Source organism: Uranotaenia lowii, chromosome 3 (assembly GCF_029784155.1).
Source record: "Uranotaenia lowii strain MFRU-FL chromosome 3, ASM2978415v1, whole genome shotgun sequence".
NCBI classification, from domain to species: domain Eukaryota; kingdom Metazoa; phylum Arthropoda; class Insecta; order Diptera; family Culicidae; genus Uranotaenia; species Uranotaenia lowii.
In genome coordinates this window covers 338,540,657-338,557,725 of record NC_073693.1, presented here as the reverse complement: position 1 = coordinate 338,557,725, position 17,069 = coordinate 338,540,657, and the positions used below count along the sequence as shown (strand labels likewise).

The 17,069-nt window shown below is 37.9% G+C and overlaps 1 protein-coding gene across 2 annotated transcripts; it reads left to right on the top strand.

The window, feature by feature from the left end:
• The first annotated feature begins 2,520 nt into the window (after positions 1-2,520).
• On the top strand, positions 2,521-15,716 carry LOC129757265 (venom carboxylesterase-6). Of its 2 annotated transcripts, none has more exons than XM_055754428.1 (4): positions 2,521-3,213; positions 3,280-3,442; positions 15,196-15,389; positions 15,490-15,716. In XM_055754428.1, the coding sequence occupies exons 1-4, from the start codon at positions 2,611-2,613 to the stop codon at positions 15,550-15,552; spliced, it is 1,023 nt and encodes a 340-aa protein (XP_055610403.1). In that variant the 5' UTR covers positions 2,521-2,610; the 3' UTR covers positions 15,553-15,716. The 2 variants fall into 2 exon arrangements, with proteins under 2 accessions (XP_055610403.1, XP_055610402.1); XM_055754427.1 differs by having other exon boundaries at positions 15,459-15,670.
• Positions 15,717-17,069: the final 1,353 nt, after the last annotated feature.

The window sequence follows — 17,069 nt, the reverse complement described above, 5'->3', positions numbered from 1 at the left end:
GTAATTTTTGTAATTTTTGTAATTTTTGTATTTTTTGTATTTTTTGTAATTTTTGTAATTTTTGTAATTTTTGTAATTTTTGTAATTTTTGTAATTTTTGTAATTTTTGTAATTTTTGTAATTTTTGTAATTTTTGTAATTTTTGTAATTTTTGTAATTTTTGTAATTTTTGTAATTTTTGTAATTTTTGTAATTTTTGTAATTTTTGTAATTTTTGTAATTTTTGTAATTTTTGTAATTTTTGTAATTTTTGTAATTTTTGTAATTTTTGTAATTTTTGTAATTTTTGTAATTTCTGTAATTTTTGTAATTTTTGTAATTTTTGTAATTTTTGTAATTTTTGTAATTTTTGTAATTTTTGTAATTTTTGTAATTTTTGTAATTTTTGTAATTTTTGTAATTTTTGTAATTTTTGTAATTTTTGTAATTTTTGTAATTTTTGTAATTTTTGTAATTTTTGTAATTTTTGTAATTTTTGTAATTTTTGTAATTTTTGTAATTTTTGTAATTTTTGTAATTTTTGTAATTTTTGTAATTTTTGTAATTTTTGTAATTTTTGTAATTTTTGTAATTTTTGTAATTTTTGTAATTTTTGTAATTTTTGTAATTTTTGTAATTTTTGTAATTTTTGTAATTTTTGTAATTTTTGTAATTTTTGTAATTTTTGTAATTTTTGTAATTTTTGTATTTTTTGTAATTTTTGTAATTTATGTAATTCTTGTAATTTTTGTCATTTTTGTAATTTTTGTAATTTTTGTAATTTTTGTAATTTTTGTAATTATTGTAATTTTTGTAATTTTTGTAATATTTGCAATATTTGTAATTTTCGAATTTTCTGTTATTTTTGTCATTTTTGTAATTTTTGTAATATTTGGAATATTAGTTATTTTCGAAATTTCTGTAATTTCTGTAATTTCTGTAATTTTTGTCATTTTTGTCATTTTTGTCATTTTTGTCATTTTTGTCATTTTTGTCATTTTTGTCATTTTTGTCATTTTTGTCATTTTTGTCATTTTTGTCATTTTTGTCATTTTTGTCATTTTTGTCATTTTTGTCATTTTTGTCATTTTTGTCATTTTTGTCATTTTTGTCATTTTTGTCATTTTTGTCATTTTTGTCATTTTTGTAATTTTTGTCATTTTCGTAATTTTTGTAATTTTGAATTTTTTGTCATTTTTGTCATTTTTGTCATTTTTGTCATTTTTGTCATTTTTGTCATTTTTGTCATTTTTGTCATTTTTGTCATTTTTGTCATTTTTGTCATTTTTGTAATTTTTGTAATTTTTGTCATTTTCGTAATTTTTGTAATTTTGAATTTTTTGTCATTTTTGTCATTTTTGTCATTTTTGTCATTTTTGTCATTTTTGTCATTTTTGTCATTTTTGTCATTTTTGTCATTTTTGTCATTTTTGTCATTTTTGTCATTTTTGTCATTTTTGTCATTTTTGTCATTTTTGTCATTTTTGTCATTTTTGTCATTTTTGTCATTTTTGTCATTTTTGTCATTTTTGTCATTTTTGTCATTTTTGTCATTTTTGTCTTTTGGTCATTTTTGTATTTTGTTTACATTTTTGTCATTATTGTCAATTTGAGCATTTTTGGCTTTTTTATCTTTTTTGCCATTTTCATGATTTTAGTCATAAAGGACAACAAACCTCAAAAACTTCCAATCACATAGACAGGCAACCCAAAATTTCGCAGGCAAGAAAGTTAAAGTTGACGACTGTCACGTCTAACAAAAAAAAGCTCGACTGTCCCTGTTGGCTTTTGACTCTGTTTTCCCTCTCCTCAGGTAGGTAAATATTTCCCATTTCTTTGGGTTAGTATGTTGTTTCCATCAGGTGTTACCTTGGTTGAGCCTCTCAATTTTAAAATTAAGGAAGAAAACTTAATAGTTCAGATTATCAGCATCTGTTGTTAAAAAGGAGGGTCCACAAAATTTGAAAAGGTAAACGACAAAGACACTCCCGGATTCCGAGTATTCCTTGAAAGTAAAGAAAAATGAAGCCCATTTCATCTGGCATCGTAACGCGTGGTCCCACAACAGCCTACGACTTGGAAGGTGCTTGTTAAGTTTTACGAATCAAGATTCGGGCTTCGGATCCTGAAATGAGATGTGGGGAGGACGAAGACAAACTTTTACTTTGTGTTTCTTCTATTCCGAAGAATTTTCAAACAAATTCCACCTTCAAGACGTTCACCGACCAAAGTCATCAACGATTTAGCTTTTGAGGTGACTGTTGGTTGAAAACAGCAAAGAAAAAAGAACGTCTAAACATGTTTCTAGCAGTATATCACTAGATAACATCTTTGGATGCTGTCACACGTTTCAAGTTCAAGTTCCCCGGGCGGTTTGAGATAAAGGTAGAAAATTAATGGATTTTTTTCCCGAAGTAACTTTTGTGTCTATCGTAGAGTGTTGGTCTTGAATTTTGAACTTTTTTACTTAGCATATTAAATTCTTTTTTCTTAATATTCATTATTGAATTCCGATTGAGAGTTCTAATGTTTCTTTTCCAGGCTCCAGTTCCCTTCGGCAGTTGGACCGGTGAACGGAAGGCCATCATAGATGCCCCACTCTGCACCCAGCGGGATCCCTACCGGAGGGACATGGAAATCTCCGGTGTCGAAGATTGTCTGCAGCTGAATGTGTACGTTCCCGAGAGGCCGCTGGCCGTCGATCCACTTCCGGTGATGGTTTTCTTCCACGGCGGTGGTTTTCAGTGCGGTTCCGGAACCAGGTACTTCTACGGGCCGGATTTCCTACTCGAAGAAGATGTCATCTACATCGGAGCTAACTTCCGGTTAGGGCCACTTGGTTTTCTGAGTACCGAATCTCTAGAGTGTCCCGGAAATAATGGTCTGAAGGATCAAAACATGGTGCTGCGGTGGATTCGGGATAACGTTGCGGCCTTTGGCGGCGATCCGAATTTGGTAACGGTGTTTGGTGAAAGTGCCGGAGGTGCCAGTGGAACTTATCACATGATGTCGCCACTTTCCAAGGGATTGTTCCAGCGTGTCATTTCACAGTCGGGAGTGAATTTGGATGCCTGGGCTCAACCTGCCCATACAGGAGTTGCTCGGACTCGGGCCGTTCAGCTGGGTGAGATGGTCGGATGTTCTGAGGGAAAGAATGGAAACATTGCCTCCATGTTGGACTGCGTACGAAAAGTTTCGGCAGCGGACGTGACCAAAACTTTCTACGACTTCTTCGTAAGTTCTACACCACCTTTTGCTAAATACTTCATAATTGAGAGTTTGATTTATGTTTCCTTCTAGACTTGGGATACGGATCCGATGATACCTTTTCCTCCGGTTGTGGAACCGGAACATGATGGGGCCTTCATCAGTAAACATCCCCGAGACGAGATGGAGCCACATGCCATCGGGCTGCCTTGGATGACGGGACTTACTATGGACGAGGGTGCCCTGAAGAGTGCTGGTAAGTACTTCTACACATTTTCAACCTTATTTTACCATCTTTATTTAGTTTCACGTGATTTGGAAATTTCCTCGATTTCCTAAATTGTTAACCTTGACCCTACTCGCGTTAGTGCGCTTCTTAGAACATAACCGGTCCCAAAGAAACTCATTTATTATTGACGACTCCAAAGCTGACCCCTACTACTTCTACTCATTGTAGGGAATATTACTGGTAAGTATAATTGATTCAAGTTAAGGTTAAAGATTGAAATTAAGAATTAATAAATAAATATGTTGAGATTATTACACAACGTTGAAAGTGTATGAGAAAATGGATGGCTGCGTATTTACATGCGAATGTGTATAAATATATCGAGGGGTCCCAGAGAAACAAGTCCATCTCATCGAAGCACAATACGAGGCATTTTCGTGCAAGGTCTTGCACGATGGTGTCTAGTCCGAACCAATCCCGGTAACTGCTGGAGTGAGACAAGGATGTATCTTATCACCGCTACTTTTTCTCATCGTAATGGATGAGATTCTGACTGGGTCGATCGACTGTGCACCGAACCGAGGATTGCCGTGGAATCCTTCAACAATGGAGCAATTGAACGACCTTGACCTTGAGCAAACTCGACGACCTCACCGAAAGTTCCAAGGCAGCAGGTCTCAAAGTCAATGTCGGAAAGACCAAGTCGATGGAGATCAAAACAGCAAATCCCTCCAGTTTCATGGTAGCTGGGCAACAAGTTGAGAAAGTGGAGTGCTTCCAGTATCTGGGTAGCCAGATAACGCCTGATGGTGGTACCAGGAAAGACATCGAAACCCGGATCAGAAAGGATTTGCGTTTGCGAGTCTTCAAAACATCTGGCGGTCACGCCAGATCTCTTCACGAACAAAAATTCGAATCTTCAACTCAAACGTCAAATCCGTATTGCTGTACGGGTGCGAAACTTGGTGCACATATGCGGTGACGACGCGAAAACTGCAAGTTTTTGTAAACCGCTGCCTGCGGAATATCATCCGCGCTTGGTGGCCTGGCAACTGGATCTCGAATGAGGAACTACATCGCCGGTGTCATCAAAGGCCGCTAGAAATCGAGATTCGGGAACGTAAGTGGAGATGGATTGGGCACACACTGCGCAAAGATGAAAACGAGATTTGCAGAGAGGCGCTAGATTGGAATCCAGAAGGTCATCGAAGATGAGGCAGACCCAGAAACTCGTGGCGGCGAAGCCTAGCCGCTGAAATCCGAACTGTCGACGGGAATTTTGTCTGGGACCAGGTGAAGACGCTGGCTCCGGATCGTCAACAGTGGAGGTTTTTTACCACGGCCCTATGCACCGGTGGATCGGCGCGGGATCATTAAGTAAGTAAGTAAGTAAAATGTGTATAAATGAACTCGTGAGTGCCATAAGAAAATGACAGTTAAATAAAATACGACGGGATATTCGTGTGTTTGTGTGGATGTGAGTGTTTCGGTATTAAAAGGTAAGCGTTTTAGTAAAAGGGAAAAATAAAGTCAGTTAAGGAAATATATTCAATACGGGCGGACTCGTGAAAATCGTCGTGTGATTTTGTGAAAAAAGTTATTTTTTATTTACATACTAGCTGACCCGGTGTGCTTTGCTACACCTTAGAAAAACAAATGATATTTTCAGAAACTATTCAAATTTTTATTGTTTTGTTGGCATTGTTTTAAATCAAATTATAATATAGTTCATAAGCAACCGCTATAAAATGAGAGCTGCAGCTGGAATTTCGAATTGTAACACAGAGATGTCTTAAACTTATTTTCTGAATCTTGATCTATTAATTTGTGTTGAAGATCTGATAATTTTAAACTGTTTCTTTAAGCTTCGCCCTGAAAAAGGAGGGACTCAAATTAATCGTACGCAAACAATCTAACTTATAAAATAAGGTGGTTTTTGCTTGATATGTTCTGGATTTATGCTAAAATACTGATAAGAGAGCCCCCCTGTCCTTTCCTTCACCCCCTGCTGAATGGAGGTCGAAGTCTTGAACAATCATACACATTTTTTCGAGCCCTAAAATCCTCTCATATCAAATATAGTTCTATTGGTTGATAAATTTTTAAGCTTTACAACAAAATTTCTTCTCCTCTCTACACTATAAAGCATAATAGTCTACAGTTGTTATAGAAAAATATCTCGTAACCAAATACCTTTCCATGCCATATTTGTTTCCATTTGTTGGCTTCGTTAGCATAAATTGAGAACTTATGCTAAAAAAATTGTATTGGGCTCACCTTCCCCCTACCATGTAGCTACTCACTAAAAGGAGGATGGTGTGTTAGATAATCATAGAATCTTACAAAAATGATTTTCCATGTTAAGTTTTGTCCATTTCTCGGATTTTGTACAAAAAAAAGGAGTTAAATGTAAGCTTTCCTCTTCCCTTCCTTTATTCCCAATTCTATCATCCCACTGCAGAAAAGAATTGTTTGAAATAAAAAAAAATTCTCGTATTGAACTACTGTCCCATGCCAAATTTGGTTTTATTTACGTTGCAAATTCTTGAGTTATGCATAAACTTGAAGGAAGTACCACCCCCCTTCCGTTTTCCTCATTGAATGGAGGGGTGTGAACTTAATATTCACAAAAGTATTTTTTGTACTAAAATACTTTTTGAAATCAAATTTTATTTCATATGCTCGATTAATTCTCGAGTTATGCAAAAACATTGAATGGAACCCCCCCTTTCTCCCTTTATATCTTTCCGCTGAAAATAGTGGGGCTTCAGTTTATAATAGAAACATTCTCGTATCCAAATACCCTTACATGCCAAATTTGGTTCAATTTGCTCGATCAGCTCTTCAGTTATACTGAAAATTCTCCCCCTTTTCATCCACCTTTTTAAAGGAGTGAGGGATACCAAATATTCATGGAAGCATTTCTCGTACCCAAATATCTTTCCATGCCAAATTTGGTTCCATGTGCCGTTGTAGTTCTTGAGTTATGCAATAAAAATTGTATGAAACTTCCCTCCCTCTTTCCTTTCTCCCCGCTGGAAGCAGAAGGGGTCTCAAACAATCATTAGAACATGTCACGTTCCCAAATATCCGCCCATTTTTGGCTCCATTTGCAAATTCGGCTTGCTTGATTCGTTTTTGAACTTGAGCTTGAGCTTGAGCTTAGATAAACCGTACATTTCAGTAGTTGCTACTCCGTGATTAACAAGAAACATCAAAATTGTACATAGATCCAAATAAATGGGGCTTGGGATTAGCTTACCATTTTCTGTGTACACGTTCCGAAGGTTCCTTATCTTATATGGTCAATAACGGCGCCGGCCACGTCCTCACGGTTCATCGGGGAAAGGGAAGGATAGTTAGTTCGACTTCCGTTGCTACTAGAGACCGAATACACCTCTAAATCTCCACGGTCGTCACAAGAAGGGTGGTTTGTTAGTGGGGAAGGTAAATAAGATCTGGATTCCCTTTGGGAAGGGATATGATCAAAGCAAAGTTAAATATTTCATGATCGTTGCGTCGCACACTATCGAGTACATCGCATTTTTATTTAGAGCAAATACGTCCTAACGTGGTAATGTCATACACGTACAATGCATTTAGCACCGATGCAACTCACCGAAGATTATCGCGCGCTTCAAACTAGAAGAGCAAAAACGTCCTAACGTGGCATTGTCATATACGTACAATGAACAATTCTATCGTGCGCTTAAAATGAGAAGAGCAAAACGTCCTAACGTGGCATTGTCATACACGTACAATGCACTTAGCACCGGTACAACTCACCGAATTTTACCGCGCGCTTATAATGAGAAGATCAAAACGTCCTAACGTGGCATTGTCATACACTAAAATGCGGTTGGCACCGGGCACCGGTGCAACTCACCAAATTTTATCACGCGTTTAAAAAGAGAAGAGCAAGAACGACCTAACGAGCAAAAACGTTCTAACGCATTATGCAAACGGAGAGAGAAAGAGAAAAAGAAAAAACGCAACGCGATTTATAAACACCGACGACCGACGACGATCACGTCAATTTTCCCCACGCAAACACACACAGACACACACACAACGAACCGACCCTACTCCTACAATATAAAAATAATTTGTATGTATGTATGTATGTATGGTTCCCCCACCGTTGCTTGATTCGTTTTTGAACTATGAAAAAAATAAAAAGAGGGCCCCTCCCCCCTTTATATCTCCCTACTGGAAAGAGGGAGAGGTCTTAAATAATCATAGAAATATTTTTCGTATCCAAATACCTTCCCATGCCAAATTTGTTTCCATTTGCTTTATTAGTTTTTGAGTTATGTAAAAAATATGAAAGAGGCCCCCTCCCTCTTTCTAAAAAAAAGGGGGAAGGGTCTCAAATAATCATTGAAATATTTTTCGTATCCCAATATCTTCCTGTGCCAAATTTGGTGCCAATATCTTGATTAGTTTTCGAGTTATATGAAAAATTGTAAGGTAGCCCCCCTCCCCCTTTCCTATCACCCCACTGAGAGGAGGGAGGGGTACCTAATATTCATAGAAATATTCTTCGTACCCAAATACCACCCCGTGCCAATTATGATACCATTTGCTTGATGGGTGCTCGAGTTATGCAAAAAATTGTCTTTTGTTTGGGAGGCCCCTCCCTCTCTTCATGAGAGAGGGAGGGGTCTCAAATCATAATAGGAACCTTCCCCGGCCTCCAATACTCCCACCTGCCAAGTTTCACGCAAATCGGTTCAGTAGTTTCCGAGTCTATAGGGAACAGACAGACAGACAGACAGACAGACAGACAGACAGACAGAAATTCATTTTTATAAAGCTTAGTTCTTTTAGAAATGGGACAGTTACGAATGCGTGTATCTAAAAAACCATTCGTTTGAACGAAATACTTTCTATGAAGAAAAAGAAGGTAATGTTATGATCTTTCATGAAAAAATTTGAAAAAAAATATTTACCGTTTTTTGTTAAAGAAATTTCTACTTTATTCTTGGTATCTCCCATTGGCCGGCGCACACTTTTTTCAGCCATGGTATTGATCAGTTTCTCCAACTTATACTTCGTAAAATCTATATTTTAGGTGGCTTCACCCTCCTTCTTCAATTTCTGATACTTTTTGGTCCAATACTTCTCTGGAAACTGGAAACTGGAAGCATTTTAGTGGATACAGTTGTTTCGAAATGAACAAATTTGATTATTTTTGACCACATTTTTGAACGTTTTTTTTTTCGGTATCGGTTTTACAGCTTAAGAGCTTTGTAACTATCAAAAAATGGTCGTTTGAGGTTGGATTTCAATGAGTCATCACTAGGCAACACTTTCAGCTTATCGGAGAAAATTGTTTTGGACATTTCAGCGATCTACCCTTAGTTTTTCGTTTATTGAAAATTAAAAATGCTGGTATGAGACTTGACTTCCTTGATGATCCTTAACCGTTGTTGCCGATCATGTGCTTCTCTCCAATGCTTGATTTGAACTTTGTGGACATTATTGACAGTGTTTGCATACTTATCCACCACAAAAACTCAGTAATTCTTTGAATAATCAACGGTTTTGTCAGCTGTCAATTTGATAATGACGTATTTTCAAGGAAACTGTGCAAAATTATTTTATTCTTTTTCTCTTGCATCGTACATATCTCAAAAACGCGTGAATTTTAAATTTTGAAAAAAATAGGTCGAATAGTACTTTTTACAGGCAACAAAATGCTGTCAAAATTTTCAATATCCAATAACTAGTTAACGAGCTATTAGCAAATGAAAGTGTCCCATTTCTAAAAGAACTAAGCTTTATATATAGATTATACCGTCTCACGACATAACTTCACGAACATAATTCCTATAATTCACTCGGTCCATGGCAACCGTTTTCCAATTTCTCCGCCACCCCACGTTCGCCAGATCACGCTCCACTTGGTCTAATCACCTCGCTCGTTGCGCCCCCGCTTGTCTTGTTCCTACCGGATTCGTAGCGAACACCTATTTTGCAGGACAGTCGTCCGGAATTCTCGCAACATGTCCCGCCCAGCATATCCGGCCAGCTTTCACCACCTTCTGGATACTGGGTTCGCCGTAGAGTCGCGTGAGCTCGTGGTTCATCCTCCGCCTCCACACTCCGTTCTCCTGTACGCCGCCAAAGATGGTTCTTAACACTCGTCGCTCGAATACTCCGAGTGTACGCAGGTCCTCCTCGAGCAATATCCATGTCTCGTGCCCGTAGAGAACAACCGGTCTAATGAGCGTCATATATAGGTTACACTTCGTGCGAGGGCTAAGTCTTCTCGACCGCAGTTGCTTGTGAAGTCCATAGTAGCACCACTTCCGCTGATAATTCGCCTCCGGATCTCACGGCTGGTGTCATTGTCTGCGGTCACCAGTGAGCCGAGATAGACAAAGTCTTTGACTATCTCCAGCTCGTCGCCGTCGATCGTGACCTTGTTATTACTGGAGAAGCGGGTTCGGTCAGTTTCGGACCCGCAGGCCAGCATGTACTTCGTCTTGGACGTATTAATCATCAACCCAATCCTTCCTGCTTCGCGTTTCAGTTTGCGGTAGATCTCCTCCATCGCCGCAGATGATCTGCCGACTATATCAATGTCATCGGCAAAGCAGATAAGTTGACTGGATCTGTTGAAAATCGTGCCCCGCATTTCGCCCACCGCTCGTTGAATAACACCTTCTAGCGCCACGTTGAACATCATGCAGGATAGACCATCGCCTTGTCGAAGCCCCCTGCGCGATTCGAATGAACTCGACAATTCACCCGAAATCCGCACACAACACTGCGTTCCATCCATCGTCGCCTTGATCAGTCTGATCAGCTTCCCGGAATAGCCGTTCTCGTCCATGATTTTCCATAGCTCGTTACGGTCGATCGTGTCGTATGCGACTTTGAAGTCGATGAATATATGGTACGTAGGGACTTGGTGTTCACGGCATTTTTGGAGGATTTGCCGTAATGTGAATATCTGGTCCGTCGTAGACCGTCCCTCCATTTTTTTGTGTGAAAAAAGTATGTCCTTTGAAAGGGACGCCCGGTCACTACACTCATAATTACTCTAAATCTTATTTTCTGCCCTTCAGAGACCGATCGAATGTCGTTCATCCTACACATGTACCTGTTAAGCCACGACTAGGAAGATTTTTTGGCAAAGATCTCACGCTGCACCGACTCAAATCATAAGCCCGACGCTACAGCCGTCCTACTCCGAGGGTATTACAAGACAGTGAAAATCTCGATTTCCTACAAGATTCACTCCGAAGAAGGTCATATCTTATCCCCCCAGCTTTACTCGTAGTAAATAGCACAACTCGAGTAGACCCGCAATAGACCTCTATAGACCCGCAATACTATTATCGTAGGTCTCGTATTCACGGTTCGAACGAACTCTGCTAGGAGTACCCATTGCTGACCAAGGGATGGGGTCCTCATACAACCTCTCTATCACTACTGTATCAACTATCATTTCGGATCCGTAAACGGCAAGTCTGATGACTCGAGCTCGTAGGTCAACGCCATCTAGATACGTAAATATCCCTCCAGTTTGTCTTCCATTGGGAAGGTAATCCTCAAAAAATTGTTATATGCGATGTTCCATAGGACAGAACTAAGTATCGACCCTCGTCGATCATCCGTGGAGAACCTCCAGTGTCTCCATTCGATTGCTGGTCATATTTTGAAGCTAGCGATTACGGAAATAGCTTCTCACCAGTGTCTACAGAGACATTTTGGGGCATTGGATCTTGAGTTGTTTGGAGCTATTGAGACACAAACGCCCGCGTCCAATTTTTGGAATATGCCGTTGATTCTCTAAGCATCATCCCGGTTTTTTTTTTATTATTCTTTATTCTTTAAAATCACAATACTTCTTACAATCTAAACAAATTCATACAACAATGTTACTTGCTTCTAGTCCATTGTTCTTCTAAACCATTTTATTATTTGAAAGCTACCTTCACTCTTTCAAGAAATTTCATGTTAAAAATCTATTAGAACCATTGGAACATTATCAAGTGAAAAAAAAACCTATCATGAGAGCACTTGTTTACTTTTTGAACGAAAGACATTAGCCGGCAAAACTTTAGGTATTGTTGCTGCCATATTCAGCGTCCCTTTTTCAGCTCTACGCGTACGCCTCCAAACCAGCTGATTCAACAGTAGCGGTTTCCGAAGATGGAGATCGATGCCGTTTTACAGAACTCTGCTATTTAACCTCTTCTTCATCTTTTTCCATCCGTTCATGTTTTGCAAAACCTCTGAGTTCCTTGGTGAAACTGCTATCCGTTGTAGGGAATAGGAATGGCTAGAAGAATTGGCTATAAATAATACTGTTGGTAATTGAGCTGAATTGAGCGTGAGTATGTAAAACGGATTAGGTCAAACGAGTAGCCCGTTAATCTTCGATAGTTGCATGCGTAAGGTTGCCAGAATTTTATCCACTCCCATCCGGGCCTAGCAATTCCGGGCATATTTTCAAAAAAACCTAGCAAAATCCGGGCATGGATTTCAATTTTTCAAATCCAAAAACCGGGCAACATTTAGGTGTTATTATATAGAAAAGTAAAGAAAAAATGCAAAAAAAATGAAATTAATATTTCATTAATGTAATTGCAGACTTCCAAACATTTTTTGGAACACTTAAATATTTAAAGGTTTATACAAGTAAATCAGCAAAATTATTTGAAACAACCGTTGAAAATTTCCATACCGGTAATCGATTTTGCTGAAACTTACTCAAAAACTTTGACTTTTTTGGTTTTTTTTTGTTAAAATTGTGAAAAAATCCGGGCAATATCCGGACTTTTTTCGCGATATCCGGGCAACCGGGCCGGACCGGACTTTCTCGAAATTTTGCATCAAATATCCGGGCAAACCCGGATAAAACCGGGCAATCTGGCAAGCTTATGCATGCGTGTGAGTGAACACAAATGAACTCCTGAGTGTTGTATCCTAAGCAAATAGTATTAGGAGGACAATGCATGCGGTCGTTATGATGTGTGTCTCTGCGTGTCATAGCAATTGATGAATTGGTGTGCGTGAAGCTGGTTCTTGGTTGGAACGTTAGAGAGGAATGTTGAACAAGGCAGTTAAGAAAAGACTTTTGATGACGATAGACGCGTGAGAAAAAAATGGAACAAATTTGAACGAATCAAATTGTGTGCTCCAGAAACCTGTCCGGTCACTACATCCGTCTCTTCAGGTTTAGTTTGTCGCTTATCTAATTTTGTTGATGACGAGTTGCGAATTTCCGTTTGCACCTCTGGTTGAGTTCTTTTGATAACAGGAAATTGAACCTCTCCAGAGTAGCTCACTATAGTTTGCTGCTCTACCCTGCTAGCAGAACTAGCTGGGAGAACCACGCCGTCGAATTGGTGAACATCTCTATCTGCTTGTGTTTTTCTGTTTCTTTTTTGCGGGCAGGTAGCCTTTAGGTGGCGCTCTTGCTTACAAAGATAGCACTTCTGTTTGAGTCCCTCGTAGTAAACTCTCCCTTTGCGATTACAAAACAACAAAGAACTTGGGATTTCACTAGTCATTTCTATGAATACAACTCTTATACCAGTAAACAGGTCCAACTCTAGTTCTGCTGGAAATTTTTCTCTCATCAGCCTTTTTACCCTCCCATACCTTCCTAATACAGCTGCTATATTTGCGTCCGAAATTTCCGGAGGCAAATCGAAACTCTGACATATCGGGTAAAGCAACACGCTATTGTCATTATAACATCCACCGTTGTTCCATTCGAATACTTAAACTGAAGAGTCTCCGCATTCTGTACAATCACATTCCTCATGGCCTCATCAGTTCTAAACTTTATGAACAGGGACTTCTCCTCGGCCACCTTGTAAGAGGTTTCCATTAGTGACCTGTCCGCATCTAAATCCTTAATAAACCGAGCCGTTTCTGCCAAAATAGGACTGACGGCACCATATGGGAACCTAAAAGCTATTGTATTCTTCAACAGCTCGTCGGCCATTTTAAAAAACACTCACTACTAGAACTCTGAAATTTAACTTATGACGCTTGGATCGAAATACATCTGTCCTCTACGAAGTCTGATCGTCAACTGGGTTGTGGCTTTGAGTAGTTCAACCTGGTGAGCGATCAGGTCTTCGACAGCTGTGATATGTAACCGGAGTCGTTAACACCTTCTTCTTCTAAATCCCTGTGCTTTAACCAACGTATGTCTCCCGAAAATACGACAGCCTTTAACGGTCCCTTGGTAAAGACGCCAGAAATCTATCTTCATGTTAAAAAAAGCGTTGGTTTAGGAGTACGGGTGTCCAAAAACTAGACCATCTCTAAAAATGAGGCTTGCCATTGCTGTCGTAAGACAAAGATAGTGTTAGTTAAAATAATCGTAAGTCCTTTAGAATGGTCAGATAAACCAAACACTTGCTTGAGATCCGGCTCGAAGGACCAATTTTCTTTTGTTGTGTCTCGGTTGTAGATACACGACGAAATAAAAATCCTTAAAAACCATGTCGTAGTCGTTGATCTAGTCAACTTTCATAATTTTGACCATTTTGACCATTTTGACAATTTTGACAATTTTGACAATTTTGACCATTTTGACCATTTTGACCGTTTTGACCATTTTGACCATATTGACAATTTTGACAATTTTAGCAATTTTTAAAGTTTTGACAATATTGACAATTTTGACAATTCTGACAATTTTGACAAATTTGAAAATTTTGAAAATTTTGACAATTTTGACAATTTTGACAATTTTGACAATTTTGACAATTTTGATAATTTTGACAATTTTGACAATTTTGACAATTTTGATAATTTTGACAAATTCGACAATTCTGACAATGCTGGCAATTTTGACAATTTTCACAATTTTGAAAATTTTGACAATTTTGACAATTTTGACAATTTTGACAATTTTGACAATTTTGACAATTTTGACAATTTTGACAATTTTGACAATTTTGACAATTTTGACAATTTTGACCATTTTGACAATTTTGAAAATTTTGATAATTTTGACAATTTTGACAATTTTGACAATTTTGACAATTTTGACAATTTTGACAATTTTGACAATTTTAACAATTTTGACAATTTTGACCATTTTGTCAATTTTGACAAATTTTGACAATTTTGATAATTTTGACAATTTTGACAATTTTGACAATTTCAACAGTTGTTAATTTTCCTTTCTGGATAATTTCCATATCAGCTTCGTCCTGATACTAATGGAATTCTTCGGTAAAGTCAAATTAAATCCGCTTACTTCAACTGTAATCTAATCTCCATTGTGACAAAAATAAATAAGCTTACCAAATCAAGTGTTAATCTGTTCCGAAATCCCGATAGCAATCTCCTAAAAAGCTCGCAACAGCAATGTGCAATAAATAAATAAATCCTCCGACGTTGTCCTTTGGCGAGAAGGAAAGTTCCGCTAATCGTCGTCGTTTCATTGGGTCCGTCGATTACTTTCCTTAATGGCATCAACAATGCAGAAGTTGAATCGTCACGTTCGCTGTTCCGGTGGATATTCTTCGTTGAGTCCTGCCGGACGAGCGAAGGGAAAAATAGCTCCCGAAATAATGTCCCATCATTAGATTTACCGGTGTGAGAAAAATGACCAAAAAGTGAAATCGTGTTCGCCATTGTTTTCTTTTCATGTCTCCTAGCTTGCTGCCTTCTAGGACTTCTTCTCTCTTCCAGCTAGCTCAACCCAAAGCAATTATTCTGATTGACTTTCGCTCCCCGGCGACGACGACATGGCATGGGTTCTGCTGAATTTTTATCTTTTTTCTTCTCCCTTCCAGCACTCATCAACGTGCCGGAACTCCGGGCCAGCCTGAACGAGCACTGGGACCGCGCCCTTCCGGTTTCGCTGTACTACGACCACCATCAGCAGGATCCGGATTCCGGCCGGCAGCGTGCCATCACGGAGGCCATCAACCGGTTCTACTTCCGAGGGCAAAAGTTAATTAAGGACACCGAACAGAATCTAACTAATGTGAGTTTGTTTCCTAGTATATCAGCCGCTATTTTTCCTGTCTTCATGCTTTGTGTGATTGTGGATAAGGTTTTTCTTTCTTTTTTTCCTGCTTTATTAGCTGATGTCATGCGGAAGCGTGGGAGAAGATGGTAGGATCCGGGGATCCGGGTACGCGATTTGATTTCTTAAACGTCATTTGGTGACACAATTTATGAACGGGAAAAAGGTTGGGTTTCTCATTGTTGGCCAGCGGCCGTTTTCCGGCATCAATAAAACAACAAAAGGGCAATTGATAGATTGAATTAGGACTGATTCTTGTTAGGAATATAAAAAAGGCGAAATGTTATTGTGGGACAAAAATTGCTTTTGCTTATCAGGCGTTCAGATTATCTAACTTCTAACTTTTCGACTTTTTTTTATTATCTATCTCAGTTTTGTTCTCAGTCTCAGTCTCATTCTGACTTTCCTACGTTATGACTTTTAAACTTCTGAATATCCGAAATTCTCACTTTCTGGATTTTTGACTTTCTGATTTTTCGATTTTCTATAAATCTGAATTTCTGATTTTCTTATTATTCTACTTTTCGGCTTTTTAATTTTCTGACCGTCAGACTTTCAAACTTTCTGACTTACCAACATTCTGACTTTCGGATTTGATTTTCTGACTTCTGACTTTCTGATTTTTTATCTTTCTGACTTTCTGACTTTTTGATTTTCGAACCCTCTGACTTTCTGACTGTTTGACTTTTTGATTTTTTTTGCTTTCTGATTTTCTGCTTTCCTAAATTTCTGATCTTCTGTTTTTCTAAATTTCTGAATTTCTGACTTTCTGATTTCCTACTTTCTGATTATCTAAATTCCTGACTTTCTGCCTTTCTAACTTTCTATCTTTCTGATTTTCTGCCTTTCTAACTGTCTGCCTTTATGATTTAATGTTTATTTGAATTTCTCGTATTTTGACTTTCGACACTTACTATGGATTTCTGACTTTCTGCCCTTCTGTTTTTTAAGAATTTCTGACTCTCTGACTTTCTAACTTTGTGACCTTCTGTCTACCTGATTTTTTTGAATTTACGACTTTATTTTGATTTTCTGAATTTTTACTTTCTTAATTTCTGACTTTCTGGCATCCCAACTTTCTGACTTTTCAATTCTCCGGCGTTCACATTTTCAAATTTTCTGACTTTCTAATCAATAATTTTTCTGACTACGTCAATTTGATGTCCCATCAACCTTAAAACTTTTGATGTTCAAGCGGTATGATTATCTGTGGACATTAAGTTCGGCTTCTAACATTGAAGTTGAAAAGTGCTGTATGATGCCCCAGTTTACGGTATTGAACTTTTCAATATTCAAAATTTTCACTTTCAAGATTTTTGACTTCCTGACTTGATGACTTTCTATAAATCTCAAATCTGACTTCCAGATTTTTGACTAATCTTCCTAAATTTCTGATTTCCTGACTTTTGATGTTCGAACCTTCTATCATTCTGAATTTCTAACTTTCTGACTGTTGAATTTTTGATATTTTTAGTTTATGATTTTCTGCTTTCCTAACTTTCTGATCTTTTATTCTCTAAATTTTTGACTTTCTGTCTTTTTGTCTTTCTGCATTTCTGACTTTCTGATTTTATGGTTATCTGAATTTCTGGCATTCTAATTTCTGACACTCTGTTTTTTTTTTACTTTCTGAGTTTC

Coding starts and splice junctions, on each gene's coding strand:
- LOC129757265 (XM_055754427.1), top strand. CDS start 2,611: ATGGAAATCTCCGGTGTCGAAGATTGTCTGCAGCTGAATGTGTACGTT. Junction 3,443..15,195: donor GGGTGCCCTGAAGAGTGCTG/GTAAGTACTTCT, acceptor TCTCCCTTCCAG/CACTCATCAACGTGCCGGAA. Junction 15,390..15,458: donor CCGAACAGAATCTAACTAAT/GTGAGTTTGTTT, acceptor ATTGTGGATAAG/GTTTTTCTTTCTTTTTTTCC.